This window comes from Lutra lutra, chromosome 6 (genome assembly GCF_902655055.1).
Source record: "Lutra lutra chromosome 6, mLutLut1.2, whole genome shotgun sequence".
Lineage (NCBI taxonomy): Eukaryota > Metazoa > Chordata > Mammalia > Carnivora > Mustelidae > Lutra > Lutra lutra.
Window position 1 is genome coordinate 109,253,718 of NC_062283.1, and position 17,889 is coordinate 109,271,606.

At 36.4% G+C, this 17,889-nt stretch overlaps 1 protein-coding gene across 5 annotated transcripts in view; it reads right to left on the reverse strand.

Annotated features, from left to right (window-relative positions):
* SYNCRIP (synaptotagmin binding cytoplasmic RNA interacting protein) overlaps positions 1-17,889 on the reverse strand; it is a 32,637-nt gene that overhangs the window by 9,721 nt on the left and 5,027 nt on the right. For all 5 annotated transcript variants that reach the window (XM_047734697.1, XM_047734696.1, XM_047734695.1 and 2 more), the window contains 6 exons: positions 16,432-16,545; positions 16,156-16,332; positions 5,911-6,046; positions 4,397-4,602; positions 2,067-2,216; positions 1,616-1,737 (listed from right to left, as the gene is read on the reverse strand). In XM_047734697.1, the coding sequence (XP_047590653.1) occupies positions 1,616-1,737; positions 2,067-2,216; positions 4,397-4,602; positions 5,911-6,046; positions 16,156-16,332; positions 16,432-16,545 (905 nt within the window). The remainder of the gene's footprint in view (positions 1-1,615; positions 1,738-2,066; positions 2,217-4,396; positions 4,603-5,910; positions 6,047-16,155; positions 16,333-16,431; positions 16,546-17,889) is intronic.

Genomic DNA, 17,889 nt, shown 5'->3' on the forward strand with positions numbered 1-17,889 from the left:
ATAACTCTAACTATTTTATTTACTTTTCTTCTTTTTTTTTTTTTAAGATTTTTTTTTTGGGGGGGGGGGGACAGAGATCAGAAGTAGGCAGAGAGGCAGGCAGAGAGGGGGGGAAAGCAGGTTCCCCGTTGAGCAGACAGCCCAATGTGGGGCTCAATCCCAGGACTCTGGGATCATGACCTGAGCCGAAGGCAGAGGCTTTAACCCACTGAGCCACCCAGGCGCCCCTTTATTTACTTTTCTAATATAATTTCTGACACTTATTTTCTGCTACTGCATGAATAAACATGATTATAATCAGTTAACTATCTTCTGTGAGAGATGAAAAAGTCACTTTCACTGAACAGAATATATACTCAAGAGGTCTGAAATATAGAGCATTAGCTTCCCTTTAAAACCTAGCTTTTCCTTAGTCTTTCTCCTTATATTACACTTAATAAGCCTATAAAGCATGTCTCTTAGGCCCCTAAGTATAGATCACATGGATAATCACAGTACAAAACATCTTACATAATTTAATCTGACCCTTTCTACTTTATTTTTTGAGAGAGAGTGCATGTAAGAAGAGGGGTGGGAGAGAGAGAGAGAGAAAGAGAATCCTAAGCAGGCTCCATGCCCAGTATGGAGCCCAACATATGGCTAGATCTCACAACAATGAGATCATAACCTGAACTGAAATCAAAAGTCAGACGCTCAAATGACTGAGCCCAGGAGCCCCAAGTCTGATCCCCTTTTTAAAACTGAAGAAACTGAGGCTCAGAACTAGACTACTTGTCTAACTACACAGCCAACTGCAGAAATTTGATTACTTCCCTGATTATGAAATAAGAGAAATAAGTAGAAGCACCCCTAACCCTTCTTTTGCAAACCATATAGGACAATGGACGGAAACTACCCCTGAAATAGTTAAGTTCAGTGACTCTTGTTATTATATCAAATAGCAATTATCCCTCTTCCTCCTTAGAAATTACCAACTTCATGTTTTTAAAATTGCAAACCTCATTCTTACGCAGCTAAAAATTTCATTTACTGTCTTAAATAAGAAGATATCCTTTTATAGATGTTCTAAAAAAATCCAATATATGCAATGCATTAAACTTAGTTTTCTTTAATACCATGTTACTTATTTTTTTCACTACATTCTCTTATTTCTCAAAACTCATATATAAAATGTTTGAGGTGGCAACAGGCACTATATATTGGTAGAGAAACCTCTTTTGGATGTAGACGAAGCAGAGTTTATCATAATCAGAGATTTAGTATCTTCTATCTCTGAGAAAAAAACCTCTCCACCCTTTAACCAAACAGATCAATTTTGAAGAGCTAATTTTAAAACATGTAATTCAGAAGCACATTCTATAAAATATCGTAGGAAATTTCCTGATTTTCATTATACAAAACTCTAGTTATTCAGAATTATAGTTATTTTCACAAGTATGGTCAACAGCAACAGCTCAATAAACATTTCTTGAGATTCTTGGCATTTCTCAGCAGCTCAAACCTTTCAAGTCTTCTTTAAAAGGTAAAGGCATGTTATGCATTTAAAAGGTTTGCAAAACACCTGTTTTTCACCAGTTCATCTACCAACATTTAAATTTATACAATTTTTACTTACATTTGATTTTTTGCTGCTTGCCTCTGAGCTTTCCTTTCTTTCCTTTTCTGATCTGGTGGCTTAGCAAAAACAATTTCAATATTTTCTCCCTCCAAATCTTTGCCATTCATTTCTTCCATAGCCTTAAAAAAATAAGGTACTGATCAATATAAAGACGCCTTTAACAACAATTATGCCTCATTCAAAGTATGAAAATCATTTCACTGATGTTGGGAGCATGAAATTTTAAAATACAGTTGTTAGATTTTATCTAAAGATCCAGCTCTTCACTAATCACCTTTTTGACTCAGTTTAGTGAGTTATGCAATTTGCTACAGCCAATAAAGGTTAACTGGAGTAGATTACATGACCTCTGAGTGTCCTTTAACTTTTTAGAATATTCCAATTACAGGATGACTAAAAAATCCTTGGTTTAATTTAGATGCCTACAACAGTTCCCCCATTTATTTACCTTGACAGCACCATCTCGCTCATCAAAATGAATGAAAGCATAATCTTTTAGTTTCTTCACTCGTTCCAGTTTCCCAAACTGACTAAATGCCTTTTCTAAAATCTCTTCTGTTACAGTATTGGCAAGGTTACGTACAAACAGCACTTTTACCTGAAAATTTAAAAAAAAAAAAAAACAAAAAACAGAAACTCCCTGTATATTTATTTCCGAAGGGTTCAATTTCCAGGATGCCATTAACCCACCCTACAAGATTAACTTTAGTCACTAACCATTAAAGGAATATCAGAAATATAAAAGACCAAGTTTTCAACTCATTTGAAAATACCTAGGTAGTGTGACTGCTGGATCTAACAGGTAAAAATCTGGACACCTCACCAAAGTAGATGACAAACACATGAAGAGATGCTCAACATCACTTTGTTAAAGAATTACAAATAGAAACAACAATGAGGGGTGCCTGGCTGGCTCAGTCAGCAGGACACGTAGCTTGATCTTGGGGTTGTAAATGCAAACCCCATGTTGGGTGTAAAGGTTAAAAAAAAAATTTTTTTTAAATGAACAAAAAATAAATAACAATGAAATGCCACATTAGAATGGCCAGAAAACGACACTAACACCACCCAACGCAGGTAAGTATATGGAGCAGAAACAGTGCTAGTGGAAATGCTTAATAGTATAGCCACTCTGTGGAGAACAGTTTGGCAGTTTCTTACAAAGCGAAACATTTTTACCATACAATCCAACAACTGTACTTTTATTTACCCAAATGAGTTGAAAACATGTCCACATAAAAATCTGCATATGGTTGTTTACAACAGATTTATTCATAATTGCCAAAACTTGGAAGCAAACAAAATATCCTTCAGTAGGTGAATGGATAAATAAATTACAATACATTAAGACAATGGATTATTACTAAAAGGTGCTAAAAAGAAATGAACTATCAAGCCATGGAAAGATATGGAGGAACTTTAAATGCATGTAACCAAGTAAAAGAATTTTTAAGAGCGATATATGACATCTGGGAAAAGGCAAAGCTATGGAGACCAAAAAAAAAAAAAAAAAAATCAATAGTTCCCTAGGGTTAGAGTGGATGGGAGGTGATTATACAGATCAGGAAGGATTCTTGGGGCAGTAAAACTATTACTTTTGAACCAAACCCACAGAATGTACAGTAAGAATATATCCCTAATGTATTAAGTTACAACAATGTGTCAATGTAGGTTCACTGATTGTAACAAATCTACCGCTCTGGTGCAGATGCCAACAGTGGGGTAGGCTGTGCATGTGTGTGGCCAAGGAGTACATGAGAACTCTGTACCTTGCTCAAAACAAACGTGCTTTGTAGTTTTTATTAAATTAGTAATTCGTCTGCAATTCAAACTGAGGTTGTCATTTTCTAACAATATGAATACCATGCCTCTGAGATAGCTGTTGAACATTTAACTCTTAGCATAGGTGGTCAAAACTAATTGGAACCTGCTTTTGAAATGTTGATAAAGTTAAAGCAGGAGTGTTCAAAATACTGACAAATAAATTTTCAGTCCAGAAGGCTCCTCAAAGTACAATTAGAAAAGCTGACCTTTTGCTAAGAAACATTATCATTTCCTCCTAAATACTTGAAGTAACATCCGAATTTCTTAATGTGATAATCCTAAAGAGTTAACAGGCCAGAGAAAAAATACAAAGTATCTTCTGTCCTCAAGACTACTTATCCTTTAGCAATATTCACAGTTCTGGCATTTCACACTCTTGATTTAAGTGAACAAGTTGTAGCTGCTAGCCTATCACCATTAGGGGGAATTCTTAAATGACAAAGGATAAAATAACTACAAAATGTTGACTCAAGAGATGTTTGTTCTCATAGAGGTCTCAACTGACTGCTGAAGCAGGATACCTAATAATAGCTAAACCTTGTAACTGCAGCAGCTATGCTGAGGCCAGTACAGTTCACTATTTTTAGGAGTAGAACTTTTAACACAAAAACCATGTAAGCTAATGGCGCCATTCTCAAATATGCAAAGAAACTGCTCTCAGACTTCACACAAAAAGGATAGTGAACCATCTCCACAGCATATAGGCTAACTACTCATCACCTTGAGAGTATGACAGTTATGCAACTATGACAGGGTCCAAAAATAAATTTCTATATTCACTGACTATACACATATTATTTCTGATATGCAGTTTTATTAAAGAATACTTCTCTTTCAAAAATTTGTTTTTCAAAAAGCACACAATTCATTTTAGAAGTTCTTTACATCCCTCTCTAAAACTTTCCCCTTCTTCCACCAACCCCTCAAAAAAATTATTAACGTGACTGCCATTACCTTTGCCATAACCTCAGGATCAGGATCTTCTATAGGATCAGCCCATTCAACAGTTCCAACATTTCCCCAGACCTTGACTTTACCACTCATTAACCTACGCCTTGCCTGGGCAGCTGTTTTGTGATCTTCATATTCAAGGAAGCAAAAGCCTCTGTTTTTTTTCTTGTCGTCTGGTTGGTGGTATAAAATGACATCTGTGAGACCCTCTGAAAATAAGCAACCGTTTCAGAGAAATTAGATAAAATAAGCAAGAACAAAGTCGATTAAAAGATTTTTCTAATATAATAACGGGATATAAAACTGAAAAGCTAATCTCTTATCTTTAAAAAAGACTCTCAAAAGAACTAGTCCAGATAATTTACCTAATAATCCACACTTTACAAGTGTTCTCAACACTTGTAAAGTCCTTAGACCCAAGGACTACTCTTCCATTAATTAAATGACAGAGGCATAAAATTTTTACATAACTGTTAGGAAAATGGCAGTATAGGTCAGACATGGTCAAACATTTTTTATTATACAAGTAAACACTAAAATTATTTTTTTAAAGACTTCATTTATTTGAGAGAGCACAAGAGCAGGAGGAAGGTCAGAGGAAGAGGGAGAAGCAGACCCCCTAGTGGTTATGACCAAAGGTAGACACTTAACCAACTGAGCCACCCAGGTGCCTCTAAAATTCTTTTTGATGACACTTTTCTGGCCTCAGATATCAACAGCTATATTTCAAGTGAAATATATTAGTATTAAGTTAGACTTCAAATGTTCCTGGAGATTGATTAACAGTCTGAGAATTTACTAAATATTCCAGGCGGACAAAATATATTTTAATAAAAGCAGCCCAACATGGAAATTATTATAAAAAATGCTTTAGGGGCGCCTGGGTGGCTCAGTGGGTTAAGCCGCTGCCTTCGGCTCAGGTCATGATCCCAGGTCCTGGGTTCAAGCCCCACATCGGGCTTTCTGCTCAGCGGGGATCCTGCTTCCTCCTCTCTCTCTGCCTGCCTCTCTGCCTACTTGTGATTTCTCTCTGTCAAATAAATAAATAAAATCTTTAAAAAATAAATAAATAAATAAATAAATAATAAATAAAAAATGCTTTATAGTTCAAAGAAATTGCACCATATTGACAATGTATAATCTCTGCTTACAGCAAAATTTATTATTCCAATTACTCAGAAAGTCAAATCATTACTCAAACACTCCTATTAAGAATGTCAAGCTATCACCTAAAAATGCATAAAACACACAGCTTCCAAAATAGGGTATGCACAGATTGAATAGTGCAGACTATTCAAATCCCAGGTGCATTCCTTACGAAGTATATAATGTTTGGCATTTCCCAAAGCCCTCTGTACCTACTTTCCTTATCTGAAAAATCGGAGTTACCTATCTCACATGGTTGGGAGAATACAAATAAAAAAAATAGAGTGTTTAAAACAATGCTTGTCACACAGAAGTATGCAATTACCTTCAATATTAGAAGCTGCATCCCCTTCCACATAAATGCAACTTACCTGTTACTTTGCTAAATTCTTCAAGAATCTGTTCCTTGGTTTTACTCTTAGGAATAGAGCCCACAAAAAGCCTATTGTTGGCAACCGAGATGCAGACACCAATGTGTTTTCCAGAACGAATTTCATGATTATTATACTGAAAGGGGAAAAAGTATACCACGTTTTAAAAATTCTTATAGTATCTTATGTTTATTATAAAAATATATGCAAATTTTTAGGCAAACGTGTTTCAATGCTACTTATTTCTCTACCTTTTAAAAATATAGTTAGCATATGGCACTCTAAGAGGAAATTATGAGAGATAACATTATATTGACAGAACACATTTTAAAAATGTATGATTTAATGCAAACATTTGTCTAGTCCTTGAAACTTAAGAAACTTGATAAATTAGGAATCAGGTCTACAGGCAGCTTAAATTCAAAATTGTTGATTCCATAGTACCTTAGTTTCTATTTAAATTCACCTTGGCAACCAATTATCCTCATGCAAGGTAAAGAGACTCAAATACCAACAAAGTTTCCCCCTTTCTGTTAACCAGCAACTAAATCTATTTTTCCTCATCATCTTTTCACTCTTGTAAAAAGTTGCAATAAGGGGTACCTTTAAATACGTAATTCTAAAAGGAGAGAACCTCCTTTTCCTGAATCCAACCCTACTTTTTCCCCCCCATTTCATTTTCATCAAGTCTATAATGAAGTTGGAAAAGACAAGTGGATTGATTATAGTGGAAGTACAGAAGCCAATATAAAACTACAGTAAAAAAGTAAAGTCTTCAAGCAACTATATCCCACAGACAGGTGAGATATTAAAGAGGTAAAACCCAATCTGTCAAAGTGACAAATCCACTGATCAGTATTATTTACAAACTAGAGTTCAAAACTATTCAAGTTAATCAGGAAAAGTAAATTATTTATGTCATACAATTAAAATCACTGCAAAATTTCATTTAGTAGTAGTAAAGGTGGCAGCAGCATCAATAATTACAGATTAATCCCCCACACCTGGCCTCAAAATTCAATGTTGTGTGTACCTACAAGTGGGGCTACACAAGCTAAAAAAAATCAACATAAATTTCCATACAATTTGTAGACCAGCCTTACAGCAAAGCGAAACCATTCCTCTCCTGTTTTTTTTTTTTGTTGTTTTTTTAAAGTAAGCTTTACACTGAATGTGAGGCTTAAACTCACAACCCTGAAATCAAGAGTAGCTCCACTGAGTGAGATAGCCAGGAATTCCTCCTTCTCCCATTCTTGCATAAAAGGTACATGAGGTAGAAGACAAGAAAGCACATACTAAGTCAAAAGATCAATTCCTCCCTGTCCCTTTCTCCACTGAGTGAGATAGCCAGGAATTCCTCCTTCTCCCATTCTTGCATAAAAGGTACATCAGGTAGAAGACAAGAAAGCACATACTAAGTCAAAAAATCAATTCCTCCCTGTCCCTTTCTCCATCTTCAGATCTCAAATCTAACATGAAATTCAAATGTCCTTCCTCCAGTTCAGAACAGTTTTATACTTTCTACCACACTGATTCAATTCATGCTATCAAAGTTCCTGGTCATCATGATCCCAGGATTATTTATATTTTCTACACTTATGCCAGAGACCTTTTTTAAAAAAAAAGAAATCACAGGTTCTGCCTATTGAAACAATCTCTCAGTGGCTCCCCATCACCAAAATAAAGTTCAAATACCTGGACATCATGTAAATTTATCCTAAAATTCCTACTGCTGCTACTACTTTCTCTCCACAATAATCTTAGCTATTTACAAGAGTTCTCAAACAGCATTATACTGCTGAGCCTCTGAATAAAAGGTTTCCCTGAAACTTCCGTCCTGCATACCTGTAGATTTGGGCCCAACCACACACTCTGCAACACCTAAATCCTATAAAAAAGGTCAACAAAACACCCTTCTATGTTTAACACAGACCAGTAATTCTAAACAATGACTCTGTGCCAAGAGGACATCTGACAGTGTCTAAAGACTCTTTCGGTTGTCAACTAGGGATGGGGGCTTGCTGCTAGTATTTAGTGGGTACGCAGTGGCCAGAGAGGGTACTAAATATCCCATAATTCACAAGATAACTCGGCAGACAAAGAATTACCTGATCTAAAATATCAACAGTACTGAGGCTGAAAAATCCTGCCACACATCTGGTTTTCTCATAGCATTTATATTCTATTAAGACCAAAAACCTCTTGAAAGTGGAAATCTAGGGACACCTGGGTGGTTCAGAGGGTTAAGCCTCTGCTTTCAGCTCAGGTCATGATCTCAGGCTCAGGCACTCTGTCAGCAGGGAGCCTGCTTCCCCCTTTCTCTCCTGCCTGCTGCTCTGCCTACTTGTGATCTCTGTCAACTAAATAAATAAAATCTTAACAAAAAAAAAAAAAAAACAAAAAAAAAAAGAGTAGAGATCTATGGGTTACCTGAAAATTCAACTCAAGGACTTGACAAAAACTAAGATATCAGAAAAATAGAAAAAAATATGAAGTCTTTAAAGGGAAAAATCGGAGTTATTCTGAAGTAATAGAACTTGGCATAAATTTCCTCCAGAAGTCCTAAGAGTAGGACCTACTTACCATAAGAAAATGTTTTAAAAGTTTAAAAAAAGAAAAACTTGTAAGGAAAGTCAGAATTCTTGGTTATACCAGTTCCACAACATTTAACAAAGCTGCTTCAAAGCAGTAATGACCATCTCATTATTTACAGAAGAGAAGTTTCTTCACTTGCCCTGCTACAGTTTATCAATGCAGGGTAGGTAAAGGTTATTTAGGATGGCTGTGGTTTCTAAACAATACAAATGATATGAAGATTTAATTTAGCAAGATTTAGAAAGTCAACTATAATTCTTCATCCACATTTTTTAAGTTAAAAAAAAAAAAAAAAAAAAAAAAGACAAAACAATTAGAGCTAACCCACATAGTAAACTGGCTCTCCAACTAAACCAGTAAAGGAGCAAAGAAGACCCCCTGGGCATATTGTCCAAATAAAGTAAAAGAAGTACCTGGAGGGATGCCTGGGCTGACTCCATTGTTAGAGCATTTGACTCTTGATCTCAGGGTCAAGGGCTTGAGCCCTATGTGTGGTGTAAAGATTACTCAAAAAAGAAAAAAAGAAGGGCACCTGTGTAGTTCGTTCAGTCAGTTAAGCATCTGCCTTCACCTCAGGTCGTGATCCTGGGGTGCTGGGAATTAGTCCAGCTTTGGGCTCCCTGCTCAGAGGGGAGTCTGCTTCTCCCTCTACCCCACCCCACCCGCCCCACAGCTTGTGCTCTCTCAAAAATAAATTTAAAAATCTTTTTTAAAAAAAGGAAAAAAGTACCCACTACCCAGAAATAAACATTTCTTAAAGCAGTGCCCAATCTACAGATTAAACATGCATTTTTATATGTGGACTTGAATTAACCTTTCTAAGAATTTTAAGACCCATCACCATAAATTTCACACCCCAGCAGGTTAATAGCACGTTGAGTGGTAGAAGGGCATTACAAAATTGTTCTGAATCTTAACAGAGATTCTAAAGTAATGCTGATCAATCCTAACTCATAAGAATTAGTATATCAGGACACTAACATAGCATTAAAATGAACAACAACAACAAAAAAAGTGATGCCTCCCAACTCAAGAAGTTCAACACTGATGTTAAGGTATTTCAGAAATCTAGCTTTCAGATTTAGTTCCACAGTGAGGTGACAAAATAAAGATGAACTCTGGACATTAATCAATGCAGTTTCAGTCTTTCAGAACACCATAGGAGGAGTTGTACAGTCTGGAACATTCTTGTCGTCTAGGCTTAAAATCCCGTCACTTTTCCTTCCCTCATAGCTAGTCAGTCGCCAAATCTCCCAAAACTAGCAATCTCAGATTTGAAAACTAATGCAGGAACGGTTATTCAGTTCTAACTCTTCCCATAGCAGCAAAGTCACTACCTCCCCAGACTGTCCACTTTAAATATTTCTTAAGAATCTCCTTTAGGTTTTTATTTAAATAATTTCTACATCCAATGTGGGGCTCAAACTCATAACCCTGAGATCAAGAGCAGAATGTTCTGACTAAACCAGCAAGGTACCCCAAAAATCTTTACACTGAGCCAAAATCTACTACTCTAAAAAATTCTTTTTTTTTTTTTTTAAAGATTTTATTTATTTATTTGACAGAGAGAAATCACAAGCAGAGAGGCAGGCAGAGAGAGAGAGGAGGAAGCAGGCTCCCTGCTGAGCAGAAAGCCCGATGTGGGGCTCGAACCCAGGACCTGAGCCGAAGGCAGCGGCTTAACCCACTGAGCCACCCAGGCGCCCCTACTCTAAAAATTCTATAGTAACTCCTTTCTCCCCTAAATGACAGCACTTCATATACCTGCACACAAAGTTCATGACTCAATTGTTCTCCATGCCTTGCCAATCACTCCTTCTCTAATACTGGCCAACTAATGTGCTTACTAAGAGTGTCACCAAATAGTGACATCCATAACACAATACTGTAGATACAGACTGAGACTGAGGAGTCTAGAATAAATTGGAAACTATTACTAATCTCCCACTTCTAAACACCATGGTCTGTAACACATAGTCCATGATTACCTGAGCTACCTGGCAACCACACCACACTGCCGAATCACACTACATCTTACTTCTGAAATTAATTGTATACAGGACTTGACCTTCGTCAATTCCATCTTGCTCATGTTAACTATCTGTTTCAGACTATCAAAATCTTTTCAGGTCTTGATATAATCAGGCATTTACCACTGTATGCAAACTCAAGTCACCAGACATTCTGAGGGCAATCCAACTATGTCCTGATTTAAATCATTGATAAAAATCAGAATGGAACCTATAGTGTACCACTAATATCTCTCCTTCCAAAACCTTTAACCTCTCTCCCCTCCCTTCTATGGCTGTGACCCTCCTGGGTCTTTGTTCTCTTCATCCAAACTTCCTTCACTATTGTTATTTACATTACGTTACCCACACCAAGACTCAAAACTTTAATGGCATCATGCAACTTAGCCCAGTAGTCATGACAATTACCTTCTGGCACTAACTTCATACTAGCTTTATCTCCCATTATTCAGCAAAACACTGCTTCAACTACATTCACCTGTTTCCCTAACTATCCTGCTTGATCATCTTTATCACAAACTCTTCTGTAACAACCTCAATATAATCTACCCCTTCATCACTGTTACCCTCTGAACAACGCATCTGCTTCCTCTTTCATTGTAGTCTGCCTCTCATGTTCCATAAAGTCAAGAACTGGATCAAACTACCTTGTCCGTCCACAGCAGTAGTTTTCCTATTAAGCACACTATTTGTTAAAATGCAACAGAATATCTTGTGGACCCGTCTTGTCACCTGCATTCATCAAAAACGGTTTTATAGATGCTACACTAGCATACATCAACTACTTTGGTAAATAAAACCATCACTGCCTATTAAAATTGTAACTTTTATATTTTTAATTTTTTTAAAGGTTTTTTAAAAGTTTTTTTTTTTAATTTATTTATTTGACAGAGAGAGATCAGAAGTAGGCAGAGAGGCAGGCAGAGAGAGAGAGGAAGGGAAGCAGGCTCCCTGCTGAGCAGAGAGCCCGATGCGGGACTCGATCCCAGGACCCCGAGATCATGACCTGAGCCGAAGGCAGCGGCTTAACCCACTGAGCCACCCAGGCGCCCAAAATTGTAACTTTTAATATGCAGATAGAGACCCATTAGTCCAGCATTTATAACATAGACACTATCAGCATTTTCAGCAGAATATTTCTATTATCTAGCAAAGTGATGGGTACTGGGATCCAAGTGGCCCTGAGCTTCAATTCCAGGAGCACACCACACAAAGATAAATACACACCTGCCTACCATTCTTCCTGGTCTTTGTGACACCACCAAATACTATGTTTACTTCCAAATATCTCCCCGGGATGAGGGGGAAAACAATGCCTCCCAATTTATCCACAATAATCCCTACCACTGAATGAATAACTGCAAACAAAAGCTAGACGATCTTTAAATAGTGTAACAATCCATAGCTAATATGGGAATGTTATAAATTCTTGAGTCATAAATAATCGATGAAAACGCACTAGTGAGCCAGTCAGGTAGGTTATTTACCCAGCACCTACTGGATAAATATATAGTGGCACTGTTCTGAACGTCAGGGATATACAGGAGAAAAAAAAAGCTTGTATCCTGGAGGAATAACCAAATAATTTACAAAACCAACAAACAATTTTAAATACATCTGAACATTCTATTTTATTGTGTTCAGGACACTGTCATGGGCAACTGGATGGTAAGCTGCTCAAGTCAGAAAAGGCCCTTTAAGACCTCCTTGGTAAGACAGCAGCCATGGTAACTGGAGGAGCCTTGGAAAAAAAAAACAGAGAGTAGCCTTGAGATGGAAATGGTCATAGTTTATGAGGGGGACAAAAAGACAAAGTATGGTTGGAAGGGCAAAAAAAGAAAAAGGTAAGGAGAAACCTATCAGATAGGGCCTTTTTGGAAGCCATCATTAAAGTTTTCAACATGGGAATGTTGTCATCTAACCTATGGTAAGACTAAAGGGACAGTGTGGAAAGCAATGAGTAGCTAGGAGGGTTCTTCAAATGGTACCTTAAGACTAAGGTGGTAGCAATGAAGATAGATGCCAAAAACATTTTGGCAGTAGAAACAGGACTTATTTCCTGTGCTCCTTTTAACACTATCTAAACCACTACATAATTTAAAAGAATCAGGCTACCTGATGACATGATGTGTATGTGTATTGCTGACTTAAACTGTTCTGTCTAGCCAAAGATAAACTAAACAAACCTGGTATCACACTAAATTTGTAGGGCATCCAGTAAGTCTCCCAAGCTATTTACTCTTCTGCAGAATAAATTCCAATTACTTTCAAAAATAAATTGAAGTAGTATTTAAAGGTAATAATGTAGCACCCTAGCACAGCTCCTGTGTCTTAACAAGCACTCAATAACTATTTATTTACCTTTCCCAAGTTTAGATTTTGCTTCCCCTTTAGATCATCATCATTTAGGAAAAACATTTTTATTCCCCAAAATACAAAGCAAATATTGGCTGAAAACCGTGTCATTTAAAAAGTTTGCAGCTGCTTCAAAGTTCCTGCCTCTTTTTCAGCTGTCAGCACCAATACACTTTACAAGTTAATTCAGACACAACATATATAAAAATTTAAAATCCACAACATAGGGCACCTGGGTGGCTCAGTGGGTTAAGCCTCTGCCTTCGGCTCGGGTCATGATCTCAGGGTCCTGGGATCAAGGCCCACATCGGGCTCTCTGCTCAGCGGGGAGCCTGCTTTCTCCTCTCTCTCTCTATGCCTGCCTCTCTGCATTCTTGTGATCTCTCTCTCTGTTTCAAATAAATAAATAAAATCTTTAAAAAAAATAAAATAAAATAAAATCCACAACATATATATATATTTTCGTAAACTCTACCCCTAACATTAGGCTCGAACTCATGACCCTGTGATCAAGTTACATGCTCTACCAACTAAGCCAGCCAGGCGTCCCAAAATCCATAATTTTTAGCCTAGGTGGGGAAAACCATTATTGAATCATACCAAAAAATAAGATCAAAACCATAAAACTATCTTTACGTTTTAAGTAAGCTCTATGGGGGCGCCTGGGTGGCTCAGTTTAAGTGTCTGCCTTTGGCTTGGGTCACGATCCTAGTGTCCTGGGATCGAACCCCACATCAGGCTCCCTGCTTCTCCCTCTCCTTCCCTCTCTTGCTGTCTCTCTGTCATATAAATAAATAAAATCTTTAAAAAAAAAAAAAAATAGGTAAATTCTATGTCTAACATGGGGCCTGAACTCATGACCTCGAAAACAAGAGTCACATGGTCTAATGACTTAGCCAGCCAGGCACCCCAATACATAAACTATCTTGACCTAAGGTATTCCTCAAGACACTCAAAGTACAGGAAAGCAAAAAGAAACTGTGCTTCAATCCTGTCTGATCTATAAATAATGCCAAACAGGCATTTTTTTCAACATATGATCATCTACAACTAGAATAACCATTCCAATAGTTCACATAAAAATTCACTTTACAAAGAGGTATAATTCAAGTAAACTCTCATGATATGCTACATGTAGGATTAATTTTCAAAATATGCTCCTTTAAGGAACACATTTAGAAGAGTACTCATTTCCACAATAAATACAAAATAGCAAAAAAAAGTCCTAATTAACTTTAATTCTGTGTTTCTCCAGAATGTTTCATTTCCTCAAAAGTCTAGTCCTGTTACATTAAGGCAAATCTCCCAAATCTGTTATCACCAAAATCCTACCACAGTAAAGCATCCTTTTAAAAAAAGCAATGATGATACATCCAATTCATCCCAGTGGATGTACAACACTACCACTAAAAATATCTTTCAAAAGGCACCAAAATGCAAATCCTCCTAATTCTTCAGGCAGTAAATAAACATGCTCCCAGATAAGGGCTCAAATCACAAACCCAGAAAAAAGTGTAAGGAAGGACAAGAATTAGTTCCTAGATGAATCAAAATGGCTGTTTGGCTACCTATGGAACTTTCTGCGTTACAGTTTAAAAACTTAACTATATTAATAAGAGCAATGCAATTTTGGACAATCTTTATTTGTTAAGCCAAGGCAACCGCCCAAACTGAAAATATTTCATAATGAGTTTTTAATGGCACTAAAAATCATGTCAGAATTAGATTATATATCATCTTCCTCTAATGATGTCATTTTTTAAGGGTTTTAGGAATCGTCTAGAAATAAATTCTAGTGAGGACCTACCATAATTACTCTATTTGGTAGCAAGAATTAAGTGTGCTACAAATGTTTAATGATTCCTTTAAAAATATTAATAAACACAAAAACCACCACTTATACACTAAATAACCATACTTATTAAACAGAATAAAAACTTTATGTAATACCAAATAAATAAAATGGAACTGAAAACAACGTTAAATTCTGTACTTGCTTGTTGTAGTAAGGTATTTGTCTTCTCAATCGTTCTACATTTCTGTATTAAAACTTACCACTACTTTATTACTACCTGGTAAAAATGTTAATATTCTTTTATAAATTAAATTGGATGATTCAAAAATATCTTTTCAGAACTCTAAAAAAATTTTTACCTGAACTGCTTAAAACTTAAAATTTTGACGCCCAAAGATTACCACTGAAAGGTTAACTGTAACTATACCTGCTCTGAAATAGGAAGCATTCCTTAAAGGAGGGAAAAAAATCACACAAGACTTAAAAAGAAATCACTTAATCCCTTTCTTTTTTTAAAGACACTATAATCTCTCAAATGCCACTTTTCTAATGTAAAGTCTTTACATATTCAGTTATACACACCAATGGAGAGATTCAAGCAATATAAAAAGCAAAACATAGTTGGTTCTTCTACTTATGGTATGCCTTAAAATGTGAAACATCTGAATGTGAGGAAGAAATAAAATTCAGGAGAAATCAATCCAAGGATATTAAGTTTGCTTGGAATTACCCATAAAACATGTAAGCCAAACAAGGCAAATTTAAGAAATAACTGCCAAATTTAAGAAAGAAAGATAGAAAGAAAGAGAGAAAGAAAAGTACTAACTGCCTTAGTGAACCATTTACAAAAGTTCCTCCCCAGTTCTATTTTTTGGTACATTTCTTGGGTTGACTTTTGACATCTTCAATTATAAAATGTAGAAATCATCTGAGTCACAAAACTTAATAAAACTAGTTTAAAGATGAATTATATAAACTATAATTTGAATCATTAACAAACTTTTTTAAAAGCTGGGAAAATTACTAGGTCCCCACACCTTCCATCTGGTATACTGAAATCGAATATTTAACTCACTACAAAACCCTTTTATTTCATTAACTAGAAATTCATCATCATAAGGTCTTTGTGATATATTTTAGAAAAAGGGATGGCCCAGGTATAGTCGGAATATAAAGGAGCTCTACCCTATATACTTACTTTCTGAAATGTTTTAACATTCCCATTAAAAAGCGATCACTAAGCCAGATGTTTCAAAGAACCCATAACTCAAGAATTCTGACACATTACTTTATAGATCCTCAGTCCAATCAACCATATATGCAAAGAATACTGCTACAGTGAGTACACAAAGAATGTAAAAGTGCCTTATTAGTACTTCCAAAACCATTTGGTTAACTCATGCACAGTAAGAAAAAACAGCTTTAATTAAAGATAGTGAATGTGGAGACTTTAGGGAAAAAAAAACTTACCAGTTTAACAGCCTCCTGAGCTGCTTCTTTTGTACAAAAAGTGACAAACGCATAACCTCTATTGAGACCAGTGAGTGGATCCATCATTAGACGAAGATCCCATATCGGTCCAGCTTTCTCAAATAATGGAACAAGTTCATCCTCAAACAGATCTCTTGGGATCTTCCCCACAAATATCTGTAAATTAAACATGAAGTAAAAACCATGGAGAGTTTCTTTAGGAAACCAGATACCTGTGCATTTACTACAAAAGGTACAAGTTTTTAGTTTCTTTACCTCAGTGCCAACAGAAGGCTGCTGACCTGAATAAACGGAATCTGGAGGTGGTCCCCCATACTTCCTCTGTCCAGTGGTCACATCAAGTGTGTAGCCTGTTCTTTCCAAGAGTGCCTTGAAAAGTTCAAAAGTCATTAGTACATTTAATTCACAAGACCACACCCATGCATTTCACAGCTGAAAATCAATCTTGTTCAAATCTTTCCATTTACCTTGGCAACAATCCCTATAAACAGGTTTCTGGTATCTGGTTTCAGAATTTCTCCTTTAATGTACCCTGCAGTAGCTCTAATTTTTAGTGAAAATTTCAGGATCCTAATCAAATTATTTTCTGATCTTCAATTATTTAGTGTTTATTGAACAAGACAAAATACTGATCCATCAACAACTTTTTAGACAGGGCCTATATCTACTCTGCTAATACCTCCTAAAAAAGTTACTGCCCCTGGGGCGCCTGGGTGGCTCAGTGGGTTAAGCCTCTGCCTTCGGCTCAGGTCATGATCCTAGGGTCCTGGGATCGAGCCCCACATCGGGCTCTCTGTTCAGCAGGGAGCCTGCTTCCCCCTCTCTCTCTCTGCCTGCTCTCTGTCTACTCGTGATCTCTATCTGTCAAATAAATAAATAAATAAAATCTTTAAAAAAAAAAAAAAAAAGTCACTGCCCCTAATTTGGTTGAATTTAACTCTCCCAGAGACGGAACTGAGTAAGTTTCCTCTTCCCAAGTCTGGATTTCTAACTCAATAAACTCCCTATACCCCACATTTCTAGTACATACTGCCATTCTGGGCATTTCACCAACCTTTGAACAAATTATACTCCCCAAACTAAGTCCAGAAACTTAGGAGTTACATGAAAAACCACCTCCTTAATGCACCTGACATTCAAGTACCATACTTCACAGACAACATGGTTCATTCAGAATAAAGGAGAGCCAAAATCTCTTGAAAACTATATAACTGCAACAATGTGAAATGACTTCTACATTTTTATCTCCCTAAAAGCAAACTGTTAAAATTTAACACAACTCCCATTTACTAATCAGAGTGTTAGTTTCTCTTACCCCTTACTATAGGCAAAAAGTGTTAGAAGTGGTCCACTGCTAGCCTAAGAAAAAAAACAAGAATTATTCTCTTCACCACCTCAACCACAAAGCACAAAACCCCTTTCTAAAGAATAAAATCTAATAATTAGCTGATAAATTCTGAAATAAAAACAAGCTGACACCAAACATAATGACCAATTTTATCAAAATGCTGTTAAATGACTTGGGGTCACCTCAGTCTCTAGAAATGAAAATGACGACACATTTTAAACATCTACCTGAAGAATATTAAATATCTGTGAAAAAAATATAATAAAGAAATTCTATTTCTAAACTCCCACAAACCGCTACAGTATTTTCAGCAGTCTTTTTCTATTACACCCAAATGTTTACTGAAGGATGCAACATTTGGTAAC